The following is an 18,684-nucleotide window of genomic DNA, read 5'->3' as shown; positions in this document are numbered from 1 at the left end:
GTTTTAGCTGTTCTGGGCCTTTTACTCTTCTATATTCCTTATAGAGTCACCTTGTCAAGTTTGGTGAAAAACTATTGAAATTTTGATTGAAATGGCATTTGATTTATAATTAATTTGGAGGGTATCACTGTCTTTATAATGTTGAGTCTTCTTATCAATGAATGTGATATGTCCTAATTTATATAGTCTTCTTTAATGTATTTCAACATAGTTTTGTAATTTTCTGTATAAAGATATTTCAGTCAACTTGCTGTCATAAGTGATATCTTAGAGTTTACATTTTTATTTGTCATTGGTTGCATTTCAAAGTAGTTGCTTTTAAATGTTTAATATCCAGCAACTTCTCTGAACTCTTTTATTAATTCTAATAATTTCATCTGTAAAGTTTCTTGGATTGTTTGCATTTGCATGTTTTTACCATCTCTTTCTTTTGTCTCTAGCTCTGTTGCTATCTATTTCACATTATAAATTACTAGAGGACGGACACCTTTCTTTAATATGCTTTGTAGAGTAAATGGACATTGAATTGCATATTGAAAGATATGAAAGGAGACTCATAGCTGGTGTTTAGGGAAAGAAAACGTTTGGTATCTTGCACAGAGTTAGAGATGATAAAGGGAAAAGCAAATGTAAAGAGAGGGGAAAGGACTGAATTAGAGGATCAAGGATATGTAACAGAAAAGTAATTATTAACTATGCCTTCGTTAGGATGGGGCTACCAGTAAAGGACCTTGAAGTTCAGAGTTGAGAGTTTGTATATTGTTTAGAAGGTGATTGATAAAACTATACTGTTAGAAAACTCATGATTTTCATTCTAAAGGTCAATGAAATTATTTAGTGTGCTTTTGATGGGCTTAAGGTTTAGACAAGACCTGAAAATCCAGGGCAAGAAATCTTATAATGAGAGGAAATGATCGGATAAAGGTTGGAGAGGAGCTAACTGTAGTGTTATTCACTTAAAAAGAATTAATGAATTAAATAAGCCAACTCTCTTATTTCTGAGACATCCTTCCTGTATCCCAAAACTAGATTAGGAATTACTTAAGGTGTTGACATGATGGCAGAAGGTAATGCTGTATTGTTTAGAGGCAGAGAAATAAAGTGTTTGGAAAATTGTATCTTAGAGCACCAGGAGAAATAACGAATGACCTGTTGTTTATTATTACTGAGACATCTGAGGATTAGAGAAAGCTGAGTAAGGGAGGATTGGAAGGTAAACGTCTTAAAGCCATTAAGGAAGAAAGGCAGGCAATTATCATTCAGTTATTGTTGCACAATTATAATTGAACAAAATGTAAAAATACATGATCTATAAATGTTTAAAAGACAGCAAAATCACAAAGAAAAATAACTTGGAACTAAAAAAATAATAGGTTTGCTTTTTCTGAATTTTAAGAACCTAATTTATAAAGTAATTCACAGAAAATGAAATTATCTAGTTAATTAAAAATAAAAAGGGGACTTCCCTGGTGGTCCAGTGGTTAAGATTCCGTGCTCCCAATGCAGCGGGCACGGGTTCAATCCCTGGTCAGGGAACTATCAATAGATACCTCATGCCACAACTAAGAGCCCGCATGCCGCAACTAAAAGATCCCACATGCTGTAACTAAAGGTCCTGCACACCTCAACGAAGATCCCGCGTGCTGTAGCTAAGACCCAGCACAGCCTAATAAATAAATAAATATTTTTTTAAGAAGCCTCATACTGAACTCAGAAGTTAGTGATCAAACTCATTTTCAGCTGCAGTATCTAACTGAGTTTTAAAAATCATCTATATAGTCTCATCGTGGCATTGTAAATTAGGTATTCGGTTGGATCTTTTATTTCTGGGCCAGTAGATGTAGCAGTGGCTGGAGTTTCTAGAGATTCCATGAGTTCTGGTCCCATAAGTCCGTTTCTATATGACCAATATACAACAGACTTACAGATCTACTTTCTTTGTGTTTTTTTGCCACTGTGTATTACTTGCAAAATGAGATGTTACCACTCCATGGAAGGCCAGGAACGTATTTTTTAAAGAGATATTTGTATAAATCTTAGTACTAAATACCCCATTAGAAATGTTTCATGAGGACAGAGATTTTTGTCTGCTTTGTTCACTTATATGTCTCTAAGGCCTAAAATAGTACCTAATAGATAAGACATGCTTAGTAAATATTAATCATTGAATATATAAATGAATGAGTGAATGGAGCAGTACTGGTAGTTAAAAGATTTTTTTTCGGTCATTACATTGAAAATATTGTGCAGGTCTCTTGAAAGATATCTTAGTATTTTGTAGCTTTGGTCTTATAAGTTTATTGTTTTGTATTCTTTTCTCCCTTAGGAAGTAGTATATAATGTAAGTACACTTGAAGGGATTGTGAGGGAAGAAAAAAAAACACTGAGGAAATTGAATAAAGACTCAGTACATTTAAATGTTCATCAAAAGTTTTACTTTCCATTTTTCTCTGTGTAAGTTAGTTGCAAGCCTCTCTACAGCAAGTGGGTATAAGCTGCATTATTCCAGTATAGCTACATAACTGGTGTAGCCCTGTGTGAACCTATGGGATCTGGGGCATGTAATGAGTTAAGCTTTTTCTGCTGAAATTTTTCTGCTGAAATGTCGAGAACGCATTTAAATACTTCTGGATTCTTGCCAGACCCACATTACCAAGACTGTTCTTTATTTTAGATTCAAATATGCAGTAGGTCTGATGTGCTCAGGCATGCATATTGAACTTCTGCTTTCTGAATGTACTGTACTGTAATTCAAAGGGAAACTTTTTTGAAGCAAGACAGCTCTTTACACATTACTTATGAATAACTTCCCTCAGATCTTGGATTCTTAATTGAGGATCTGCTTCTGTAGTCTTACTCAGGTTAAACTTATAAAGGACTCCTTTATATGGATATAATCAGTTTCTGGATAGATGGTTTCTATAAATAGTGATGGGATATTTGGGTAAATTATTAGAATTAAGTTTTTTTTCTTTTATGCCATTTCCCAGTATTTTGATGAATGAAAATTCTGTATGATATGACATTCACACAGCGACTGAGATGCTGATTAATCTGTAAGAGTATTTTCCTATGGCATCATTCACATACTTGTTCCTACCTTCATCTCAGTGGTAATTTATGTAAAGAAAATTTTTGTTGTTATCAAGAGATCCATTAAATTAACTTTCTAAATAAGTCTTATGACTAGATAGTGCTTTGGACACATTTCACGTTTTTTAAAGTTGTCTTAATTTTGAAAGGTATTCATTCATTTTTTTGCCCCCCTCAGTGGTGATTTTGTTTTCTTTGAATATACTCTTTTCTAACGCCTTTTACTGAATCTGGCAACCTACAGAGGCATTTTTAGCGTGCTCTTTTGCTGGGCAATGATTAGTTTTCCCATTTCCTGTTACAAAGGACCTTTTAGTAATGTATTGTATTACCTTTCCATAGGTAACTAATGCCACACCCTGAGTATTTTTTAGTTCCTCTTTATATAAATTGAGAGGTTTTGATAAGGATGAGTGGGTTATTTTGATGTACAGAACACTAAGTATGTCTTAAAGACTCTGAAATGCTATAGATTTTTTTAACGTTAAGAGAATCATGAATCTGACGTATCTTGTTTTTTTTTTTTTAATATTGTAGAGCGGATATCTTCATATTCTCTGTTATAGCTTTGGAATAGAAACCTACAAGCAGAATAAATATGAAGAAAGTTCTTTCTGGCTCAGGTAATATAAAAAAATAATGAATATAAATTAACGATTATTATCATAGAGTTCAGTTAATACTTACTATAGGGTACTTTGGCAGTTTAAACATTTTCTGATTTCAAAAGTCAACATGCTAAATTTAGTTACTCCTTTAACATGTATTGTTTATTATTCTTATATGTTGCCAGTTGATAGAAAAATGTATTCTATTGTTAATAACATAAAAGCATGTTCTCCCTCCATTCCTCCTGTGTATCTTCATCAAGAATATGGAAATCCTTATTTTTTGCTTTGGTATGTATTGCTGTCTGCTAACCCCAGAGTATAAGGGCAGGTGGGTAAATAGTAGGATCACCTAAAATTATTAGTCTTAAGAGAATCTTGGTATTTTAATATCAGTTAAGTAAGTATATATTAAGCACTTACTATATGCTTAGAACTACACTAAGATTTGTACTGTTGTGTTGAATCTGGAAATACCAGGGAATAGTGCAAAAATATAGCAACTATATGCAAGAATCCTGTGTTTCACTGAATACCTATGCCCAGTACAGGTCCTGACATAATAGTAGATACTCAGTAATTGCTAGTGAATTTCTGTGAAAAATCTATTTTTCTGGAGATGTCACATAAAGTGCTTCGCATTTTCTTTTCCTTTTTAATTAATTAATTAATGGCTATGTTGGGTCTTCGTTGCTGTGCATGGACTTTCTCTAGTTGTGGCGAGTGGGGGCTACTCTTCTTTGCAGTGCGCGGGCCTCTCATTGCAGTGGCTTCTCTTGTTGCAGAGCACGGGCTCTAGGTGTGCGGGCTTCAGTAAGTTGTGGCTCGTGGGCTCTAGAGTGCAGGCTCAGTAGTTGTGGCGCATGGGCTTAGTTGCTCTGCGGCATGTGGGATCTTCCCGGACCAGGGCTTGAACCTGTGTCCCCTGCATTGGCAGGTGGATTCTTAACCACTGCACCACCAGGGAAGTCCCAAGTCTTTTGAATATCAGAAGATTATGGAGTAAAATATAGCAAATCAATTCCTAAATGTTTCCCTTCTTTGAGTATGGGGTTAGTTCTAGTTATTTGGAGATATTCTCTTGATTAGTCTAACTATTGTGAAAATTACATTTACCATTAATGAAATAAATAGAAATATGGTCATTAAGATTATAGTACTCATAGGCGTATATATCTCTAATAAAATACTTATGCAAATAACTTGTTTATGTAAAAGACTTTTTAGAGCTCAAAGATTGATCAAACTCTGTAACGAACTATGCCTGACAGAGCAGGCTTATGCAGTTACAAGAGATATACTTGTCTCAATTTAGAATGTTTCATACAAGTGGAATATACCTGAAATGTTTATTATAAATCACATTTATCAATTGAATTATTAAAAATATACTAAAGGAGCTAGCTAGTTTAGCATAGGTTTACAACAAGTTTCCTTTAAATGAACAACCTTTTTATAAAGTGAATTGAATGAGTTCTATTCCAGGATTTGGCAGTATTTAGGGGAGCAGCAATCACAAAGGTTATGGCATCAACCTATCAAAAGATTAGTATGCCAAGGAGACAGGAATGGGAAGGACAAAAAAAAAAGAAAAAAAGGATACTGTGGTGCCATGGATGGCTTCTGGAAGCTTAAGACTATGGAGGTGAGCCTGTAGTTTATGCCAGAATGAACATAAACATGAATGCTCTCTAGCAACTGCTTATAAGAGTAGGCTGAGGCTTGAAGTGGCATAAATGTAGGTTATTATCGTATATGCCATGGATTGTTGATCTCTTATCTGTCATCATCTTTTTTAGAAAACCGTACAGAAGGAAAATATGACAGTGACAGAGCATGACTGATATTTATATCATAAGCTGACTATATCAGATTTTTACTCTGTTTAGTGTCTGTATTATTAGGAACATTATTTGACCCACAGTCATATTTAGATAATAACAAATTTATAGAGCACCACTATATTTTTGACTCTTTTTGTATTCTTGTCACTAGAATGAGATTGGGAAAAACAGGAAGGACTTGAATTCTAGCCCTAGTTATTATATATTATTTTAATCTTTCTGCCAGATTATTTTTCCACATCTTTTGGGGATATAAAAATAACTTAGTGAAGTATTGTCAAATGCCTTGAAAAGGGTTATATTTTAATGTATTTAAAAAGAGGCAAAAATAATTATCAACATTGTGATACCTACTTTTTAGAATTATTCTAGAGATTAAATACGATGATGCATATATTGTAGAGTATTTAGTAACATGGCTTGGGAAATAGAAACTGCTCAATATATGGCAGTAGCTGCTGCTATTGCTAGGTGATGTGTTTGCTATTTACCGCAAATGGGCACTAATGTGGCTGCTTCACTAGTATATTCTAAAATTTATCACAGTGAAATCAAACACAGATTACTTGTTGACTTCCCAAGTAAAAATATTATAAAGACAGACACCCACATCTTTTTATCATATACTGCCATTCTTGGGGGCAGTTCTTCTTTGTGCTTTAATTATCTGTGTGTTGAGAAAACTGTTGGGAGCAGTTGGTGATACAAGCAGGAATGAATAGCTGCTAATTAAGCACCTTTCTCTGTAGGTTTTGTACTAGAAGGAGGGCATGGAAGGTGAGTGTACTTTCTACAGGCTTAACTCTTTTGAGAACAGTGGATATCTTAAGCTAGTGGTTACATACAATTTGGAAATACCCATTCAGTCTAAAAGGGAAACCCCTCATTTTTTCACAAATGATAAGATACCAAAATTGCTGTAGTATATTAGAATTTTGTTGAAGTAGAAGCCTAGAACATAAAGGGTGGTAGTGGGTATTGCTTATAAAGCTCTTTTCTTTCTCTCAGTTCTTGTTAACAGATCTCAGTTTAGGACCTTGATCAGTCTTTGTCTCCCTCTTGCCTTTTCTTTTGCTAAGAAAACTTCATAAACAGCTGCTGCTTTCCTTGATTTCTGCCACATTTTTTTGCGGGGGGGATTTTTAAAAAATTTATTTATTTTTGGCTGCTTTGGGTCTTCATTGCTGCATGCAGGCTTTCTCTAGTTGCAGCCAGCAGGGGCTACTCTTCGTTGCGGTGCGCAGGATTCACATTGTGGTGGCTTCTCTTGTTGCGGAGCACGGGCTCTAGGCACGCAGGCTTCAGTAGTTGTGGCTTGTGGGCTCTAGAGCACAGGCTCAGTAGTTGTGGCTCACGGGCTTAGCTACTCCGCGGCATGTGGGATCTTCCTGGACTGGGGATCGAACCCGTGTCCCCTGCATTGGCAGGCGGACTCTTAACCATTGCGCCACCAGGGAAGTCCCTCTGACACACTTTTTTGATTATGTCCCCTTATTAGAGATGCCACAGATTAAGAAAGGTCGCTATAATTCTGAATGAAATTGGGAATCCTTAATCTTACTTTACTGTTGGCGTCAAGGTACCTGCCTCAGTGTATTCAAATGACAAATTCAGTTAGGACGCCATAGAATATAAAATTTCAGATCTTTGAAACGAGCTTTGGAAATATGTTTAAGAGGTTTTCTTGTTTAATAAAGTACAGTTTTTCTTTTTCTCCCCTTTTGTAATTCTTGCTATACTGAGCTCCTCTGTCTGCTCCTGGCAAAGGCAAGAATAAGTAGGTGGGAAGAGACTCTTGATATAGAACTTTCTTCTGCGCTCTAGGGGATTTGTTAGTGGCCTCTCAGTTGCCCTGGTAGAATGTAAATTTAGTGTTTAGTCTTTTAAAGTCCTGTCTAACAATTTGGACATATATTTTGCTGAACTTGGCTTTTTAGAAAAGGTTTACAGAAATTGTGCTCTAACTAATTAGTATTATACAAGAAGTACTGTAAACCAAACAATAGAAATGAGTCCAACTCAAAAGGCTTTGCAATTACACTGATTTACTGCAGAGACTTTGGAGATTATTTTTCCCCTGGGAGAAAAATGTCCTCATCCCCATATCTTAGTCATATTCTTTTTTTTATCATGATAGAATTTGTTTATTTATTTTTAATTTATTTTAAAAAACTTATTTATTTTATTTATTTATTTTTGGCTGCGTTGGGTCTTCATTGCTGCACGTGGGCTTTCTCTAGTTGCAGTGAGCGGGGACTACTCTTCCTTGAGGTGCGTAGGCTTCTCATTGCACTGGCTTCTTTTGTTGTGGAGCACGGGCTCTAGGCACGTGAGCTTCAGTAGTTGTGGCACGTGGGCTCAGTAGTTGTGGCACACGGGCTTAGTTGCTCCGCGACATGTAGGATCTTCCTGGACCAGGGCTCAAACCCGTGTCCCCTGCATTGGCAGGTGGATTCTTTTTTTTTTTTTTAACATCTTTATTGGGGTATAATTGCTTTACAATGGTGTGTTAGTTTCTGCTTTATAACAAAGTGAATCAGTCATACATAAACATATGTTCCCATATGTCTTCCCTGTTGCGTCTCCCTCCCTCCCACCCTCCCTATCCCACCCCTCCAGGCTGTCACAAAGCACCGAGCCAATATCCCTGTGCCATGCGGCTGCTTCCCACTAGCTATCTACCTTACTACGTTTGTTAGTGTGTATATGCCCATGACTCTCTCTTGCCCTGTCACAGCTCACCCTTCCCCCTCCCCATAACCTCAAGTCCGTTCTCTAGGAGGTCTGCGTCTTTATTCCTGCTTTACCCCTAGGTTCTTCATGACATTTTTTTTCTTAAATTCCATATATATGTGTTAGCATACGGTATTTGTCTTTTTCTTTCTGACTTACTTCACTCTGTATGACAGACTCTAGGTCTATCCACCTCATTACAAATAGCTCAATTTCGTTTCTTTTTATGGCTGAGTAATATTCCATTGTATATATGTGCCACATCTTCTTTATCCATTCATTGCAGCTCTATTTACAATAGCCCGGAGATGGAAACAACCTAAGTGCCCGGCAGGCGGATTCTTAACCACTGCACCACCAGGAAGTCCCACCTTAATCATATTCTTTATCAAGGATGATTTTTCCTTGATTTCTAGTAGTTCTTTCTAATTCACTCCTGTGTTCCTTGGAGCTGCTGGCTGGTAAACATTTGGGGAGCCTTACTTTTCCCCTTTTGCTGTAAGACCTATTTTCTAATTACGGCAAATTAAATTTGGGAGCGAAGAATCAAAATGAAAGGGTAATACCCATGGATATAGTAAAAATAATGTTTAAAACTTCTTTGCTGATTGGGGACTTCCCTGGTGGTCCATTGGTTAAGACTCTGCACTTCCGGTGCAGTGAGCATGGGGTCGATCCCTGGTCAGGAACTGAGATCTCACATGGCACGCTGAGTGGCCAAATTAAAAATAAATAAATAGAATTAATTTTTAAAAAAACTTATTTGCTGGGCTTCCCTGGTGGCGCAGTGGTTGAGAGTCTGCCTGCTGATGCAGGGGACACGTGTTCGTGCCCTGTTTCGGGAAGATCCCATATGCTGCGGAGCGGCTGGGCCCATGAGCCATGGCCGCTGAGCCTGCATGTCCGGAGCCTGTGCTCCGCAACGGGAGAGGCCACGGCAGTGAGAGGCCCGCGTACCGCAAAAGAAAAAAACAAAAAACAACAAAAAAACCTGCTTTGCTGATTAAAGCAGTTGTATGTGCTAAATATAAAAATTTAAATGTCACAGAAAAAGTAATACGGAAAGTAAAAGTCCCCTGTAATCCCACACTCATAAATGCTCAGTATTAACATTTTACTTTGTTCTCTTTATTTTTTTTCAAAAATAGTTTTTAAAAACTCTTAATATATTAAACGACAAGGAAAACGTGAGAATCCTTGACATGTATTTGGAAGATTTAAGGAGTTGTGTTTTTACAAAACGTATAGTAAATAAAGAAGGTTAGTGAAATGAAACTGAGCCCAAAACTATACACAGGAAAATTCCTAATTGGTGACCTCTTGTAGTAGAGACAGTGAAATAAATTGGGAAAATGACAGAAAACATTTGAATTGGATAGAATCCTGAAGAATTGGATAAAACCCTCAAAGTGTTTTGTAAAAAATAATCTAATATTGATCTTAATAACTGAAATTTAAATGACCCTGCTGCCTTAACCTACACGTCAGAGACTAAGTGCTTATAAATTTCTGAAGAGGAGAGGCCTTTGTAGGTTACCAAAAATGAGAATATTTCTCAGCTCCTTGTGTGAGGGGCCTGGGTTGCTTTTCTCCTCTCAGCATCCAAAGAAAGCATGATTTCTTTAGCATCCTTCTGAGACCATAAGGTCTCATTTCGTATTTTCTTAAAAACACACACACACACACACACACACACACACACACACACACACACACACACACACACACACACACACACACACACACGCAACCTAAACTTAATGTTGCTAGACTTTTGGATGTGAATAAATAATTGGGTAAGTAGTATGTTAGAGGAGGAGTAATTTTTTAGCTCCTTTTCTAACACCATTTTAAATTTCTCTAAAACGAATCTAAAGCCTGTCTTAGTTGGCAGCTAATGTGAGTTGTTTCTTAGTAGTTGGGGATAGTTTTTATGTTAGACGTAGTATCCTCAAGTGGGAAGAGAAGTGTGTTTCTTTCCTGTTCTATAAAACTTTTTGTATCTCTTATGGAATCGAAAGAGGAGAATTTAACAAAAATTATAGTGTTAGTTTCTAAATTTATAGTGCTTAGAGTTAGTAAACCCAGATTATGTAATTTCTATGATGGTTTTAAAAAGTAGTTATGTTTACAATAAGGACAGTATTAAAGAGATATTTTTATTTATCAGTATTTAGCTTTTACTGTGGTTGTATAGGAATATGTGACACCAGAGGTCTTCTAATAAGAAGGGAAACAGTAAAGGAAATATACATAAATGGATTTATATGCACAAATATTAATGGTTCAGTATATGAGCCCAAGGGCAGTTTGTATCAGTTTTAATGCTACTTAATATTCATTGCTTTATTTTTGCTTCTGTCTCAGCCTGAGACCTTGAGATTTTGACAGTATTATCTGTAATCAGGCAGTGTGATCTAGGGAAAGAGCACAGAGCTAGCATTAGAAAATCTGTTACTAATCAACTGTGTGACCTTGGGTCACTTACCTAACTACTATGTGCTGTGATATCATCATCTGAAAAATTAGTGCAACATTATTTGTGTAGGTGGCTTGTAATGAAGATAACATAAGTAATACAATAGTACTTTGAAAAGTTAAGGGTATTATATGATCATAGACTATGATAAAATTATTAACTGTAAAAATGATCATATAGAAGACATGTTTTAATGGAAAATGGAATGTATTAGCACCATCTTGTGGAAATATAACAAATTGTATAGTAGAAATTTTAATAAGATAATTTACTATAGATAACACTTTATAGCTGTAAGAACCCTTACAGATCATCTAGTTCAGAAATTAAGAAACTGTTCTGTGGTACCCTTAGGTTCTGCCAGAAGAGCTTCAGAATCTCCTTTAACAGGAGGAGACTTATTCACACTTCTCCAAGATCCCCATCTTGCTTCAGAGAAATTAGGCTTTAATCAGTTTCCTATGTAGTATGTCCTTTTAAGATTTTGTTTGAAAAAAATGATTCATCTGCTTAGAGTTTAAAAAATGATATCGATCAACTTCATCTTGTACAGATAAGGAAATGGAAATTTGGAGAGATTAAGAGATTTATACAAGAGATTTACGAATAGTCTTTCTCCAAATGTCAGTAGTGATGTCACCCCTATTTGATTCCTGATTTTAGTAATTTGAGTCTTTTCTCTTCTTGGTTAGTCTAGCCTAGCTAAAGTTTTGTCAATTTGTTGGATCTTTTCAGTGAACCAATTTTTGGTTTTCGTGATTTTCTCTATTGTTTTTTTAAGTATTCTATTCCATTTATTTCCACTGTAATCTTTATGACTTTTCTCCTCTGTGCTTGCTTTAGGTTTAGTGTGCTGGCTTTTTTTTCCCCCTAAGATGAAAGGTTGAGATCTTTTTTAATATTGCTGTTTATGGCTAGGATATTTCCCCTAACCATTGCTTTAGTTCCATCCAGTAAGTTTTGGTATGTTTTGTTTTCCTTTTTCATTCAGCTCAAGGTATTTTCTAATTTCCCTTGTGATTTATTCTTTGACCCGTTGGTTATTTAGGAGTGTGTTGTTTAATTTCCAAATAACTTCTTTTTGTTCTTTACTTCTAATTTATTTCCATGTAAGGAGAGAACATATTTTGTATGATTTCAATCCTGTTAAGTCAACTGAGGCTTTTTAAGGCCTAGAATGTGTTCCATTCTAGAAGAATGTGTAGTCTGCTGTTATCTGGTGCAGTGTGGTGTAGTTGTCTGTTAGGTTAGTAGGTTCATAGTGTTGTTCAAATCTTCTGTATCCTTTTTGATGCTCTGCCTAGTTGTAATATGCATTATTGAAAGTGGGACACTGACATCCCCAAATATCATTGTTTAATTATGTACCTCTCCATTCAATATTGTTGACTTTTGCTTCATGTATTTTGGGGCTCTGTTGTTAGGTCCATATATGTTTATAATTGTTGTATCTTCCTGATGGATTAGCCTTTTTTATCATTACAAAATATCCTTCTTTATCTCTAGTAACATTTTCTTTTGTTTTGAAGTCTGTTTTGTCTGATATTAGTATAGCTATTCTAGTGCTCTTATGGTTGTTATTTACATGGTATATCTTCTTCCATTCCTTTACTTTCGTCCTCTTTGTTTCTTTGAATCTAAAGTGTGTCTCTCATCAACAGCATATAGTTGGATCTCGTTTTTGAATTTAGTCTGAAAATCCCTGCCATCTGACTGTATTGTTTAATCCATTCATATTTCATGTTAATATTTTAAAAATTTAATTTGCTTATTTATCTGTTTTATACATACTAGTGTATATATGTCAATCCCAATCTCCCAATTCATCCAACCACCACCACCCCCTCCCACTTTCCCCCCTTGGTGTACATACGTTTGTTCTCTACATCTGTGTCTCTATTCTGCCTTGCAAACCAGGTCATCTGTACCATTTTTCTAGATTCCACATATATGTGTTAATATACGATACTTGTTTTTCTCTTTCTGACTTACTTCACTGTGTATGACAGTCTCTAGATCCATCCACGTCTTTACAAATGACCCAATTTCATTCCTTTTAATGGCTGAGTAATACTCCATTGTATATATGTACCACATCTTCTTTATCCATTCATCGATGGGCATTTAGGTTGCTTCCATGACCTAGCTAGTGTAAATAGTGCTGCAATGAATATTGGGGTGCATGTGTCTTTTTAAATTATAGCTCTCTCTGGGTATATGCCCAGTAGTGGGATTGCTGGGTCATCTGGTAGATCATTATTTAGTTTTCTGAGGAACCTCCATACTATTCTCCATAGTGGCTGTATCAATTTACATTCCCACCAAGAAAGCAAGAGGGTTCTCTTTTCTCCACTCCCTCTCCAGCATTTTCTGTTTGTAGATTTTCTGATGATTCTAACTGGTGTGAGGTGATACCTCATTGTAGTTTTGATTTGCATTTCTCTAATAATTAGTGATGTTGAGTATCTTTTCATGTGCCTCTTGGCCATCTGTATGTCTTCTTTGGAGAAATGTCTGTTTAGGTCTTCATCCCATTTTTTGATTGGGTTGTTTGCTTTTTTGATTTTGAGCTCCATGAGCTGTTTATATATTTTGGAGATTAATCCTTTGTCCATTGATTCTTTTGCAAATATTTTCTCCCATTCTGACAGTTGTCTTTTCGTCTTGTTTATGGTTTGCTTTGCTGTGAAAAAGATTCATTAGTTCGCACTTGTTTATTTTTGTTTTTATTTCCATTACTCTAGGAGGGGGGTCAAAAAAGATCTTGTTGTGATTTATGTAAAAGAGTGTTCTTCCTATGTTTTCCTTTAAGAGTTTTATAGTGTCCAGTTTTACATTTAGGTCTTTAATCCATTTTGAGTTTATTTTTGTGTATGGTGTTAGGGAGTGTTCTAATTTCATTCTTTTACATGTAGCTGTCCAATTTTCCCAGCACCACTTATTGAAGAGACTGTCTTTTCTCCATTGTATATTCTTGCCTCGTTTGTTGTAGATTAATTGACCGTTGGTGTGTGCATTTATTTATGGGCTTTCTATCCTGTTTCATTGATCTATGTTTCTGTTTTTGTGCCAGTACCATGCTGATTTGATTACTGTAGCTTTGTAGTATAGTTTGAAGTCAGGGAGCCTGATTCCTCCAGCTCCGTTTTTTTTCCTTAAGATTGCTTTGGCTATTCTGGGACTTCTGCATTTCCATACAAATTGTGAAATTTTTTGTTCTAGTTCTGTGAAAAATGGCATTAGTAATTTGATAGGGATTGCATTGAATCTGTAGATTGCTTTGGGTAGAATAGTCTTTTTGACAGTATTTATTCTTCCAGTCCAAGAACATGGTATATTTCTCCATCTGTTTGTGTCATCTTTGATTTCTTTCATCAGTGTCTTATAGTTTTGTGAGTGTAGGTCTTTTGTCTCCTTAGGTAGGTTTATTCCTATGTATTTTATTCTTTCTGTTGCAATGGTGAATGGGATTATTTCCTTAATTTCTCATTCTGATCTTTTGTTGTTACTGTATATGAATGCCAGAGATTTCTGTGCATTAATTTTGTATCCTGCAACTTTACCAAATTCACTGATTGGCTCTAGGAGTTTTCTGGTAGTATCTTTAGGATTATCTATGTATAGTATCATGTCATCTGCAGTGACAGTTTTACTTCTTCTTTTCCGATTTGGATTCATTTTATTTCTTTTCCTTCTCTGATTGCTGTGGCTAGGATATCCAAAACTGTGTTGAGTAATAGTGGCAAGAGTGGACATCCTTGTCTTCTTCCTGATCTTAGAGGAAATGCTTTCAGTTTTTCACCATTGAGAATGATGTTTGCTGTGGGTTTGTCCTATATGACCTTTATTATGTTGAGGTAGGTTCCCTCTATGCCTACTTTCTGGAGAGTTTTTATCGTAAGTGGGTGTTGAATTTTCTCAAAAGCTTTTTCTGCATCTATTGAGATGATCATAGGGTTTTTATTCTACAGTTTGTTAATATGGTGTATCGCATCGATTGATTTGCATATATTGAAGAATCCTTGCATCCCTGGGATAAATTCTACTTGATCATGGTGTATGATGCTTTTAATGTGTAGTTGGATTCTGTTTGCTAGTATTTTGTTGAGGATTTTTGCATCTATCTTCATCAGTGATATTAATCAGTAATTTTCTTTTTTTGTCATATCTTTGTCTGGTTTTGGTGTCAGGGTGATGGTGGCCTCATAGAATGAGTTTGGAGTTCCTTCCTCTGCGATTTTGTGGAAGTGTTTGAGAAGAATGGGTGTTAGCTCTTTTCGAAATGTTTGATAGAATTCACCTGTTAAGCCATCTGGCCCTGGACTTTTGTTTGTTAGCATTTTTTTTTTTTTTCTGCAGTATGTGGGCCTCTCACTGTTGTGGCCTCTCCTGTTGCGGAGCACAGGCTCCCGACGCGCAGGCTCAGTGGCCATGGCTCACGGGCCTAGCTGCTCCACGGCATGTGGGATCTTCCCAGACCGGGGCATTAACCCATGTCCCCTGCATCGGCAGGCGGACTCTCAACCACTGCGCCACCAGAGAAGCCCTGTTTGGATATTTTTAATCACAGTTTCAATTTCATTACTTGTGATTGGTCTGTTCATATTTTCTGTTTATTCCTGGTTCGGCCTTGGCAGGTTATACATTTCTAAGAATTTGTCCATTTCTTCCAGGCTGTCCATTTTATTGGCATAGAGTTGCTTGTCGTAGTCTCTTATGCTTTGTATTTCTGCGAGGTCCATTGTAACTTCTCCTTTTTCATTTCTAATTTTATTGATTTGAGTCCTCTCCCTCTTTTTCTTGATGAGTCTGGCTAAAGGTTTATCAATTTTGTTTATCTTCTCAAAGAACCAGCTTTTAGTTTTATTGATCTTTGATATTTTCTCTTTTTCTATTTCATTTATTTCTGCTGTGATCTTTATGATTTCTTTCCTTCTGCTAACTTTGGGGGTTTTTTGGTTCATCTTTCTCTAGTTCCTTTAGGTGTAAGGTTAGATTGTTTATTTGAGATTTTTCTTGTTTCTTGAGGTAGGCTTGTATTGCTATAAACTTCTCTCTTAGAACTGCTTTTGCTGCATCCCATAGGTTTTGGATAATTGTGTTTTCATTGTCATTTGTGTCTAGGTATGTTTTGATTTCCTCTTTGACTTCTTCAGTGATCTCTTGGTTATTTAGTAACATCGTTTAGTCTCCATGTGTTTGTGTTTTTTACATTTTTTCCCCTGTAAATTATTTCTAATCTCATAGCATTGTGGTCAGAAAAATGCTTGATATGCTTTCAGTTTTCTTAAATTTACCAAGGCTTGATTTGTGACCCCCAATATGTGATCTATCCTGGACAGTGTTTTGTGTGCACTTGAGAAGAAAGGGTAATCTTCTGTTTTTGGTTGGTATGTCCTATAAATATCAATTAAATCTACCTTGTCTATTGTGTCATTTAAAGCTTCTGTTTCCTTATTTATTTTCTGTCTGGCTAATCTGTCCATTGGTGTAAGTGAGGTGTTGAAGTCCCCCAGTATTATTGTGTTACTGTTGACTTCCTCTTTTATAGCTGTTAGCAGTTGCCTTATGTATTGAGGTGCTCCTGTCTTGGGTGCATATATATTTATAATTGTTATATCTTCTTCTTGAGTTGATCCCTTGATCATTATGTAGTGCCCTTCCTTGTCTATTGTAACATTCTTTATTTTATACTCCATTTTATCTGATGAATATTGCTACTCCAGCTTTCTTTTGATTTCCATTTGCATGGAATATCTTTTTCCATCCCCTCACTTTCAGTCTGTTTGTGTCCCTAGGTCTGAAGTGGGTCTCCTGTAGACAGCATATATATGGGTCTTGTGTTTGTATCCATTCAGCGAGCCTGTGTCTTTTGGTTGGAGCATTTAATCCATTCACATTTAAGGCAATTATCAATATGTATTTTCCTGTTGACATTTTCTTAATTGTTTTTGGTTTGTTTTTGTAGATCCTTTTCTTCTCTTGTGTTTCCCACTTAGAGACATTCCTTTAGCATTTGTTGTAGAGCTGGTTTGGTGGTGCTGAATTCTCTTAGCTTTTGCTTGTCTGTAAAGCTTTTGATTTCTCCATCAAATCTGAATGAGATCCTTGCCGGGTAGAGTAATCTTGGTTGTCAGTTCTTCCCTTTCATCACTTTAAGTATATCGTGTCACTCCCTTCTTGCTTGTAGAGTTTCTGCTGAGAAATCAGCTGTTAACTTCATGGGATTTCCCTTGTATGTTATTTGTCATTTTTCCCTTGTTGCTTTCAGTAATTTTTCTTTGTCTTTAATTTTTGTCAATTTGATTACTGTGTGTCTCAGTGTGTTTCTCCTTGGATTTATCCGACCTGGGATTCTCTGTGGTTCGTGGACTTGGGTGGCTATTTCCTTTCCCATGTTAGGGAATTTTAGACTATAATCTCTTTAGATATTTTCTCTGGTGCTTTCTCTCTCTCTTCTCCTTCTGCGACCCCTATAATGCGAATGTTGGTGCGTTTAATGTTGTCCCAGAGGTCTCTTAGGGTGTCTTCATTTCTTTTAATTCTTTTTTCTTTATTCTGTTCTGCAGCAGTGAATTCCACCATTCTCTCTTTCAGGTCACTTATCCGTTCTTCTGTCTCAGTTATTCTGCTATGATTCCTTCTAGTGTATTTTTCATTTCAGTTATTTTATTTTTCATCTTTGTTTGTTCTTTGATTCTTCTAGGTGTTTGTTCTGTAATTCTTCTAGGTGTCTGTTAAGTATTTCTTGCATCTTGTTGATCTTTGCCTTCATTCTTTTCCGAGGTCCTGGATCATCTTCACTGTCAGTATTCTGATTCTTTTTCTGGAGGGTTGCCTATCTACTACATTTAGTTGTTTTTCTGGGGTTTTATCTTGTTCATTTATCTGGTACATAGTCCTCTGGCTTTTCATTTTGTCTCTCTTTCCGTGAATGTGGTTTTCATTCCACATTCTTCAGGATTGTAGTTCTTCTTGCTTCTGCTGTCTGCCCTCCTCATGTGTAATATTATTTTTGGATTTATACCTGATATTTTGCTTTTTGTTTTCATGTTTTGTTTCATAACTACTTTCCCCCTCTTTTTCACCTTTACTACTTCCTTTTGTCTTAAAAGTGGATATTTTTGAAAAGTAATGCATTTATTTTTTATTGTGGTTATGTATATATCATAAAATTTGCTATTTTAATCATTCTAAGTATAATTCAGTGACATTAATTACATTAGCTCTGTTATGCACCTCTCATCACTATTTCCAAAACCTTTTCATCAACCCAAACAGAAACTCTGTAACTGTTAAACATTAGCTCCTACTTCCTTCCTCCCACTCATCCGCAGAAAGCTAATCTGCTTTCTGTCTCTATGAGTTTGCCTATTCTGTGTACTTCATATAAGTGGAATCACACAATATTTGTCCTTTTGTGTCTGGCTTATTTCACTTAACGTGATATTTTCCAGTTTCATCCATGTTGTATAATGTATGGATACTTCATTCCTTTTGTTTTTTTCTTTTAACTCATGCCTTATTTTACTGTGGTAAAATGTATATAACATAAAGTTTACCATTTTAACCATTTTGAAGTGTACAATTCAGTGGCACTTAAGTACATTCACAGTGTTGTGCATCCATTAGCACCCTCCATTTGCAGAATGTTTTCATCACTCCAATCAAATTCTGTTCCCATTAAACAATAACTCAACGCCTCCCACTCCTCTCAGCCCCTGGTAACCTCTATTCTACTTTGTCTCTATGACTTTGCATATTCTAGGTTGATCATATAAGTAGAGTCATATATTATTTTTTCTTTTTTGATTGGCTTATTTTACCTAGCATAATGTTTTCAGGTTCATCCATGTTGTAGCATGTATTAGTATTTCGTTGCCTTTTATGGATGAATAATATTGTTTTATGGATTTACCATTTTGTT

At 35.9% G+C, this 18,684-nt stretch overlaps 1 protein-coding gene across 1 annotated transcript in view; it reads left to right on the top strand.

The window, feature by feature from the left end:
* The window catches only part of TEX11 (testis expressed 11), a gene marked incomplete at both ends in the record, with an annotated part of 339,328 nt that overhangs the window by 84,394 nt on the left and 236,250 nt on the right, over nt 1-18,684 (top strand). The window contains one exon of the mRNA XM_082865110.1: nt 3,631-3,716. Within this exon, the coding sequence (XP_082721236.1) occupies nt 3,631-3,716 (86 nt within the window). The remainder of the gene's footprint in view (nt 1-3,630; nt 3,717-18,684) is intronic.

Source organism: Leucopleurus acutus (genome assembly GCF_964270905.1).
Source record: "Leucopleurus acutus genome assembly, chromosome: X".
Lineage (NCBI taxonomy): Eukaryota > Metazoa > Chordata > Mammalia > Artiodactyla > Delphinidae > Leucopleurus > Leucopleurus acutus.
Note: the sequence above shows the minus strand (reverse complement) of the source record. Positions and strands in the feature narration are given on the sequence as shown.